This window comes from Oxyura jamaicensis, unplaced genomic scaffold, assembly GCF_011077185.1.
Source record: "Oxyura jamaicensis isolate SHBP4307 breed ruddy duck unplaced genomic scaffold, BPBGC_Ojam_1.0 oxyUn_random_OJ72483, whole genome shotgun sequence".
NCBI lineage: Eukaryota > Metazoa > Chordata > Aves > Anseriformes > Anatidae > Oxyura > Oxyura jamaicensis.
Window position 1 is genome coordinate 1 of NW_023311068.1, and position 9,471 is coordinate 9,471.

Here is a 9,471-nt window from a genome sequence, read left to right on the forward strand (position 1 = left end):
GCCCCCCCCCAGGGCCGCGATGCGGGCGCCGTGAGCCGGGCAGCGTGCGCCCATGACGGACCTGGCCTCGCCCACGGGCGAGAACCCCTTCGCCTTCCCCGGCGGCGAGGAGGGCTTCGGGGACGAGAAGGCGCTGGTGATCCACAGCCAGGCGGAGGAGGAGGAGGCCGGGAAGGAGTTCAAGTGCATCCTGTGCGGGGAATGCTTCGGCCAGCAGCCCAGCCTCGCCCGGCACCAGAAGCACCACGCCGGGGAGCGCGCCTTCATCTGCGCCGAGTGCGGCAAGGCCTTCAGCCTCAAGCACAACCTCATCATCCACCAGCGCATCCACACCGGGGAGCGCCCCTACCAGTGCGGCGTCTGCCAGAAGAGCTTCAGCCTCAAGCAGAACCTGCTCACCCACCAGCGCATCCACAGCGGCGAGAAGCCCTTCTCCTGCGGGCGCTGTGGGAAGCGCTTCCGTGAGCAGCGCTTTCTCCTCAACCACCAGCGCACCCACGCCGAGGACCGGCCCGGTGCGGCCGCCGAGGACCAGCCCGGCGCAGCCACCGCCGCCAGCAGCCGCTCGCCGCGGCCCGAGCCGCATGAGGAAGCCGGCGGCCCCGGGGCGGCGAGCGGCCCCTTCGCCTGCGCCCGGTGCGGGAAGGGCTTCAGCTGCCGGAGCAGCCTGGCCACGCACCAGCGCACCCACACCGGCGAGCGGCCCTTTGCCTGCCCCGACTGCGGCAAGAGCTTCAGCCAGAAGGGCTCCCTGAAGATCCACCAGCGCACCCACACGGGCGAGACCCCCTTCTCCTGCGCCCAGTGTGGCAAGAGCTTCGCCCAGAAGGTCAACCTCACCGCGCACCAGCGGAGCCACGGGGCAGAGAACGCCCTCACGTGAGACCCCGCGCACCGGGACCCCCACCCACCGCTGCCTGCACCGCTCTCCTGCCCCACAGGGTTCTCCCCAGCCTGCGCCCCCCCCCCGGGCACTGCGGGAGTACCCCCTGCCCTGCACCTGGAGGTGCTGCCTGGGGGGCTCGGAGCCGTTAGTGGCCTCTCCAGGGGCTCGAGGCGCGTGCCTATCCCTCGGTGTGGGACACCGCTGGTGTGCCCGTGGGGGGCACAGAGCCCGGCGTGACGGGTGTGATCAGCCCCGGCTCTGCGTGGGCACCCCCGGGCGCCTGCTGCGCTCCTCCTGCTGGGGTTTCTCTCCTGACCATCACGAGGCTGCTCCCGCCAGCGCTGGCTGCCTCCGGTGCCCTGCATCAGGCGCTCGCAGGCTGCTCTGTGCCTGCCGGACGCCTGTTGCCCCCCAGGGCATCAGGAGGAGCCAAGCGCTGCAGCCGGCCCTGGAAATGGTGGTATTCTCTGTGGGGCTTCCTCCCCGTCCATCCGCCCAGCGCTGCAGCCTGGTGCACCCCAGGGCCACAGGTTAAACCCCTGGGCCAGCGCGAGGAGGAGGAGCGGGGGGAGGTTTCTCCAGGGCAGGGCACCACCGCTGCACGCTCCCCATGCACCCCTGTGTCCCCCCCTGCACCCAGGCCGGTGCTGCTGCAGCGCAGGTAACACCTCTGTGTGCTTCTCGCCCAGGGAATGACGGCCACGAGCATCAGAGCAGAGCCGGATCTCGCCTCCTGTGCTCTGCGGGGAAGGAGCCGCAGCGCCGCGTGCTGCCCACCGCGCTGGGGAGAGGGGCTCGAGGAGGAGGCGGCAGAGGCTCGTCCCGGCACTGCGGAGAGCCCCGAGTAGCGCAGAAATCAGGCGAAATAAAAATAAAATAAAACGCAAAGCTCACGGGTGCAGACTGCTTCCCAAGGAGCAGCAGTGGCAGCTCCGGCCTGGAGGTGGGATCGAGGCGGGGGCTGCGCCCGGCTGCGGAGAGGCAGAGACCCCAGCCCGGGCAGCACGGAGGCCCCAGTGTGGAGCCCACAGACGTGGTGGCAGAGCAGGCAGCCAGGAGAGGTGAGCCGCGGCCAGGACGGGAAATCTCTGCCCATGCCTTGCTCTGCCACCCCAGGCACAAGCAGAGGAGCCCCGTGTTTGCCGAGCCTGCCCGTGGCACCAGAGAAGGGGAAGTGGCTGCACCACAGCCCTGCGGCACGTGGGACCGTGCAAACCCTGCGGCACCTCTGAAGCCACAGGGGTTTTAGGGCTGATCCCGGGTGCCGCTGGGGGTCAGCAGCCACCCCTGCCCTGCGCAGGGTCCCCATCTGTGTGCTCCATCCAGCGCCCCAAACCGGGACAGTGCTTGGCAAGCTCTCTAGGACCAGGCAGGACTCAGCACCGGTGGCTGAATCCAGGGTGGGTGCCCCTCTCCTGCACCAATCCTGCCCTGCTGCTTGCAGGGGAAAATCAGCTGCTTCTGCCGTCGCTTGCTGATGATGATGCCCTTCGCCCTGCGCCGCTCACCACCCCGGGATGATGCCGGGCTGGCCAGCACTCCCTGCCCTCCTTCACGGGGCGACGCCGTGCATCGGGGCAGAGCGAGCGTGCAGCTGCCGGGGGGAGCTGACACCTGGCCCGGCCCCAGCTCCCGGTGACGGCACCGTCCTGGCTGCCACCGGCTCCCGAGGGAGCTGGATCCCCTCCTGCAGAGCCCCGCCGTGCCCCGCTCCCCTCTGCTCCCCTCGCACAGCTCCGTCCGTGCCCGTGGCACCGCCTGCACCCCGCCACACACGGGGCAGCCCCCCCCCGGCAGCCCTTTCCCCGCAGTGCCCCCCCCCAGCCCGGTCCCAGGAGGAGGGTGCTGGGCCCAGCCCCGGTGCCGTGGGGGCTGCCGTGCCCCTGCCCGCCGGTGTCTTCTCGCCGTCCTGGCAAAAAGCAAAGCCCCCCCGCGAAGAGCTGCACAAAGTGACCCCTGCCCCGTCCTCCGCCCACTTCTCCCTTCGCCACTACATGTGTGGAAATGCAGGTACTGCTGATGTGTATTAATTAAATTAATTACGCTTGGAAAACACCACGTCTCCATCTTGCTGGGAACCTGGGGAGTTTCGTGAGGGCTCGCCCACGCCTTCCCAGGGCCCTCCGGCACATCGCTGCCACCCGGGGGGGGCTGCGGAGATGCTCACCAAGGACGGAGCTGCTCCTGCGCCTGCACCAGGGGTGAGAAACGGCCCCGGGGAGCCCATTCCCAGCTCAGCCTCGTCCCTTGCAGGTGTCGCTCCCCTCCTGCCCTCACCTGGGCCAGCGGCCGTCGCCGCTGCAGGTCCCGGCCGGCCTCGGCACAGTGGTCAGCAGAGCCAGCGCTGCATCCCCAGCCGGCCCCTGCAGACCCCCGGCTGTCCCAGAAGATGGATGGATGCTGAGGATGCCGGCCGGGAGCAGGGACACCCCAGCACGAGCCCTACGTGGGCTCGGCACAGCAGCCAGCACCGCTCCACGGGCACATGCCGGGTGTCCTGCCTGGTGTGGTGAGCCCTGGGCTGTGCCGAGGGGGTAGGAGTGTGGGGATAACGTGACAGAGGGGTCCTGGCTCTGCTCCTGTGTCCCCCCCTCATGGCCTCCCCTGTGGTTACGTGGCCGGAGGCAGGAGCGGATCCGAGGCAGCGCTCGGGGCCTGGGAGCTGCCATTGCCCTTTGGCCTGTGCCTGTCCTGGCAGAGGGAGGCTGGGGACGCTTCCACCTCGACTTCATTTTATTGATTTGGGCTTTCTCTGTTTTTCCCCAGCGGCAAAAGGAACGAGCTCAGGAGGGGGTCCTGGGGTAGGCCGTGTCCACCTAGGACCCCCTCGCGCCACAGGAGGCCTGTCCCCGTCAGCAGCACGGCGAGCCAAGAATCGCCGGCTGTAGGGAAGGACGGGCTTACCGCCCTCGTTGCCCAAAGTCTGGTGGCCGCTGACTGCTCACCACGAGGCCCGAGCGTGCTGGTTTTACCCTGCCAGGCCGCTGAGCCCCACCACAACCACTCTGTCACTGAAAGGGAGAGGAGAAAATACAACGGAAAGGGCTCAGGGTTTGGGATAAGGACAGGGAGATCGCACGACAATTATCGTCGTGGGCAAAACGGACTCAGCATAGGGAGATTAATGTGATTTATTGCCTGTCACTAGTGGAATGGAGCAGTGAGAAACTACAGGCAGGCTACAAACACCTTCCACACACACACCCCCGCCTCAGGTGGCACAGGGGAACAGGGGCTGGGGTCTTTGGTCAGCCCCCGGTGGCTCGTCTCTGCCGCTCCTTCACAGTCCCTCTCTGCCCCCGCTCCACGCGGGGTCCCTCCTGATCCTGTGGGGGCTTCGAGACCTGCTCCCACACGGCTCCGTCCCATGGGGTCCATCCCCCAGGAGCAAACTGCTCCAGCACGGGTCCCCCATGGGCGGCAGCTCCCCCCAGACCCCTGCTCCTGCGGGGGCTCTCCATGGGCCGCAGCCTCCTCCAGGCCACATCCCCCTGCTGCACCGGGGGCTCCTCCACGGGCTGCAGCGTGGAGATCTGCTCCGTGTGGGACCCATGGGTGCAGGGGGACAGCCTGCTCCACCAGGGGCCTCTCCATAGCTGCTGCTGCGTGCCTGGAGCACCTCCTGCCCTCCTGCTGCACTGATCCTGGGGGCTGCAGGGCTGGCTCTCACTCCTCTCCCCCAGCTGCTGTTGTGCAGCAGGGTTTGGGTATTTTTCCCCCTTTCTTAAATGTGCTCTCAGAGCACACACGCTGGGGGTGCAGCACTGCTGCGACCTCCGAGGTGCCTCAGAGGTGACGGACACGGCAGGGCTCTGCCGGAGCCCCAGGGGAGCCAGGTTCTGGCCAGAACAGGAGCTTTGCTCCCCAGCCTTTGATTTAAAGCCTTGCCTTGGCAGCCCCTGGCTCTCGTGCTGGTTTGTCCTCAGCCGTCCCCAGGCTTCAGAGGCTGAAGCTTTTGGGGTCCCTCTGGCCACGTTCACAAGAGATGTCAGGAGCTCTCCTTCACCTCCCCGAGCTGCCGGCTGGGCAGCCGCTGCCATGGTGCTGCTCCCTGTGGCTGGAGGTCCCTGACACCCGGTGTCCCAGTGCCCCCTGTCCCTGTGTCCCAACATCCCCATTCCCAATGTCCCTGTGTCACAGATCCCTGTGCCCCAACATCCCCAGGTCCCAGGTCCCCGACACCCGGTATTGCGATGTCCCCAGTCCCCATGTCCCTAACACCCAGCGTCCCCATGTCCCTGACACCCAGTGTCCCCATGTCCTGATGTCCCCAGTCCCCATGTCCCTGTGTCACAGACCCCGGTGTCCCAATGCCCCCAGGTCCCCATGTCCCTGACACCCAGCGGCCCCATGTCCCGATGTCCCCACTCCCCATGTCCCTGTGTCACAGATCCCTGTGTCCCAATGCCCCCAGCGTCCCCATGTCCCGATGTCCCCGCTCCCCATGTCCCTGCATCACAGAACCCCGTGTCCCAGTGCCCCCAGCGCCCCCGGTGACACGCAATGTCCCGGTGACCCCAGGTCCCAGTGCCGGTGTCCCTGACCCCCGGTGCCCGGCTCCCGGTGCCGTTCCCCGCACCGACGCAGGGGGTCGCGGCTCCACTCCGGGAGCTCCGCGGCCGCTGCTGCGCACACGGGCGCCGCTCCCGGTCCCGCCGAGCGCCGGCGGCTTTGGGGGGCCGGCGGGTACCGGAGCCAAGCAGGTGAGGGAACCGGCGGGGTACAGGGACCGGGCGGGACCGGGGTCTGGGGGTTGGACGCCGGTCAGTGGGCGAGCAGGGGAACGGGACCGGGGCTGCGCCGTGGGTCCCGGAGCGGTGCCCCCCGTGCTGGAGCACCCGTGGGAGAGGCTGGACCCTGGTGGCGGCTGCCCCGTGGCTATGGCATGGCAGCTGTGCCCCAGGACCCTCCCTCGAAGCCCCCCAGCCGACACCGTGCAGTGTCCAGGGGCAGCCCCGCGGGCATCCCGAGCTGGCCGGGCTGGGGACGTGCGGCCGAGAGGAAGAGGATGGGGAGGAAGAGTGGCCGAGCTCCTGCGGGGATGAGGAGGGGGGCGAGGAGGTGCCTGAAGCAGGAGCACGGGCGGTGCGCGGACCCAAACCGACCGAAAGTAAAAGCGTCCCGGGAGGGACGGCGCTGGGGAGCAGGAAGGGGACGTGAAGGAGGCACGCAGCCAAACGGCAGCAGCAGATCGAGGCGAGCTGCGGGACAGCGTGCCCATGGGTGAAGGTGAGCAACCAGGCACGCCGCCGTGCCACGGGGACTGCACACCCACAGGGAACCGCAGAGCCATGGGCGGTGGGTGCCCAGGCACCCACAGGGGTCTGAACCCGCCGCCCTGTGTGGATGGCCCCGAGTACAAAGTGGTGCTCGAGTGCCTCCGTCCGAAGGGGGCTGTGGTACGCAGGGGCCAGAGAAGGGGGCTTCCTGCCTCCTGCGAGGGACCTGGGGTTAGCAGCGGGACCAGAGCAGGGTTTGAACACCGGTTTGAGCTGTGCCACAAAATGTCCCCGGCGCAGGAGAAGGCGGCTTCACACACCACAGCCCGGGTGGAAAAGGGGGCCTCCGGCTGCATTTGCATGAGCACCAGACCAAAACCCCTCTGTCAGGGGGCTGCACCTCATTGCCTCGTTAACCTCATGACCGGTGAGGTTTATTTCCAGGAGAGGTTTTCCCTCATTGGCACAGACTGAGCTTTCCCAGTGATTTTTGAGAGGTCACCGCGGGGCCGGGGGGAGGCAGCCCAGGAGCAGAGCCACCTTCGCGCCCACAGCCGCTGCGCCCTGGCGCTGGTAACCCGGCTGGGCTGCTCCACGCAGCGCGACTGGGAGGTGGCGAAGGGCACGCGGCAGGTTTTGGGGACAGCCGCCACGAAGCGCCCCTTGGTTGACTTCACCCAGAAGATCTGGGGCACGGCTCCCTGTGTGGCTACGTGGTGAACGCCGGCAGCTGAGGTCTCCAGAAGCTCTGGACCCGAAGCCCTGATGGATGTGTGCTGGCACAAATCTTCCAGCTCGGAGCCTCCGTGGGAGTAGCTCCTGCGAGCAGCTTGCGAGTGGGCACCTTTGGAGACCACAGCTCTGCTGTGGAGATGTGCGTGGTGTCGTCACGGTGTGGGAAGCCCCTGCCCATGCCTGAGCCCACCTTGGGAGCTCGTCCTGCGTGCAGGGTGTGCGGCAGGGCACCGGGAGCAGCGTCCTCCAGGGCTGCTGTGTGCTCGGGGCCGCTGCGTGCCTGGGGCCCCGTGGGTACCGAACCCCAGGGCTGCCAAGGTGGGACGCTGGGGGGATGTAAGAGCCCAGGGCCGTGGTCGGGGGGAGCGGGGCTGCTCCACACCGCTCGTACCTGGGGCAGCAGCAGCACTGTGGAATTTTCTCAGGACATTGCCCTTAGTCCTGCTGCCTGGAATAGCGCAGTGGGAGCTGAGAGCATTTATGGGAAAAGTCTGCTTGCTGGACCCTCGGTGTTAGCAGCTGGGGCTGGGTGCGCCCTGCAGAGCATGCAGCAAACCGCCCCCCACTGCTCCCCCACAGCTCCCTGCTCCCCAGGAGTGTCTCTGGGCTGTCCTGGCTGAGCCCCCACCCCGTGAACCTTGTGCCTGGCCCTGCTGCACTCAGCTCCCGCCCCTGCAGCCCCAAACTGAAAGCTGGGGCTGGGCACGGGCACCTGCTCCCAAGGACACTCCTGCGCCCGGAGCCGTGGGTAGGTGCCGGGGCTTGGTGCTCACCAGCTTTGCTCCCCAGTGCGCTGCACGGCTCCAGAGTCACAGCTCAGCAGCACGGAAACCGTGCAGCAGATCCCTGGGGGGCTGCTTCTGAACGCAGGGATCGGGAGCAGCCGGCGTTGCTCACCCACGGGCGAATGATCCCCGACCAAACCCGCTGCTGGTTGGGCTGGTGCTGCAGGCTTGGCCTTCTCAAGGGCTTTGTCACAGCCGGCCAGTGCCCTTCTCCCCCAAGCCCAGCGGTAAATCCTTCACCCTGCACGTGTGTCTGCTGTCTGCCCCCCTGCAGCCTGTGACCCGGCTCTGGCACCACCCTTTCTGCACTGACTCTCCAGCACAGCACGATGGCGAGCGGCCCCTGGGAGGATCACGGTGAGCGTCACGGTAAGGGTGCAAGGGCCAGGCACTGCCCTGCCCCAGAGCCCCCTCGCAGGGGGGATCGGTGTCCTTGTGCCACCGCAGGCACCGCAGGGACCAGGCTCTCCAGGCAGCCTGCCTGCTGGGAAGGGTTTTGGGGACAGAGCAGGCGGGAGCACGGCATGTGCCAAGCGGTGCCATGCATGTGGAGAGGGGACAGGCATCCCTGGGATGGCCCTGGGGTGTCACGGGTATCCCTGGGGAGGTAAGAGCATCCCTGGGGTGGCACAGGCAGCCCTGGGGTGGCAGTGGAGTCTCTGGGATGGCACAGGTAGCCCTGCGGTGGCACAGGCAGCTCTGTGCCCCTGTGCCGGGCTGTTTCCATGCGTGACCCACCCCAGCCGGTGCTTTTCACACTGCTGCTCTCTCGCTGAGCCTTTCCCCTCACTGACACCAGCAGGCCAGGGGACACAGGAGCACATGGGGGAGCCGGAGCTGCGCCTGTTACTCGTCGGGAAGACCGGTGCAGGGAAAAGCGCAACAGGGAACACCATCCTGGGGCAGGTGGCCTTCGAGTCGCGCCTGGCGCCACGGGCAGTGACGCAGACGTGTGCCCGGGAGAGCCGGCTCTGGCAGGGCCGCAGGGTGGTGGTCACCGACACCCCAGACATGTTCGACTCACCGGAGCGCAGCGCCCAGTCCTGCTACGAGCTCGCCCACTGCCTGCTGCTGTCGGCACCGGGGCCGCACGTCCTGGTGCTGGTGACCCAGCTGGGCCGCTTCACGCAGGAGGACGAGGAGGCAGCCCGACAAGTGTGGCAGGTGCTGGGGCACGAGGCTGCGAGGCACGCCGTCATCCTCTTCACCCGCAAGGAGGACCTGCGGGGTGGCTCCCTGCAGCGCTACCTGGCGCACCCCAGCAACGCCGCCCTGCGGGGGCTGCTCCAGGCCTGCGGGGGACGGTGCTGCGCCTTCAGCAACCGGGCGGCCGGCGCCGAGCGCGAAGCCCAGGTCGAGGAGCTGCTGGTGCTGGTGCAGCGGGTGCTGGAGGAGAACCAGGGCACCCATTACACCAACAAGCTCTACTTCCAGGCCACGCGGCTCCTCAGCTGCAACGACATGGATTTCGAAGAGAAATGCAAGTGCATTGCTGAGCAAGTGGAGCAGCAGCTGAAGGGCCAGCAAGGAGCATCAGGGATCCTAGGCAGGCTCACACGGTGTGTGCAGGGGCTGTGCTGCAAACCGTGCGTGTGGTGCCTGTGCTGCTGCTGCCGTTTCACCATGGCACTGGTCCTGTGTGTTGTGCGCTTTCTGTGGCAGGCGTTCCTCCATGGTTGTGAGAGAGGGATTTAGGAGAATCTTACCAAGTAGAGAGAGAGCGCTGACATCATTAAACTAGGATGCTGCTTGGTGTCCTTGCTAACTATGCTGCACTGTGCAAATTAACTAAAGCGGGGGGGGGGGGGGCTGGGGACCCGGTGCAGGGCAGCGGGGCAGGGAAGTG

At 67.5% G+C, this 9,471-nt stretch overlaps 2 protein-coding genes across 2 annotated transcripts; both read left to right on the forward strand.

The window, feature by feature from the left end:
* Nucleotides 1-8: 8 nt before the first annotated feature.
* LOC118159865 (oocyte zinc finger protein XlCOF26-like) lies at nucleotides 9-2,941 on the forward strand. The gene is made up of 2 exons (XM_035314409.1): nucleotides 9-879; nucleotides 1,576-2,941. Exons 1-2 carry the CDS (start codon nucleotides 53-55, stop codon nucleotides 1,580-1,582), a joined length of 834 nt encoding a protein of 277 aa, XP_035170300.1. The 5' UTR covers nucleotides 9-52; the 3' UTR covers nucleotides 1,583-2,941.
* A 4,621-nt stretch (nucleotides 2,942-7,562) lies between these two features.
* Nucleotides 7,563-9,303, forward strand: LOC118159866 (GTPase IMAP family member 1-like; the record flags this gene model as incomplete). The annotated part of the gene is made up of 3 exons (XM_035314410.1): nucleotides 7,563-7,588; nucleotides 7,900-7,982; nucleotides 8,428-9,303. Coding segments are annotated over exons 2-3 (904 nt in total), but the record flags the coding sequence as incomplete, so codon positions are not given.
* Nucleotides 9,304-9,471: the final 168 nt, after the last annotated feature.

Coding starts and splice junctions, on each gene's coding strand:
- LOC118159865 (XM_035314409.1), top strand. CDS start 53: ATGACGGACCTGGCCTCGCCCACGGGCGAGAACCCCTTCGCCTTCCCC.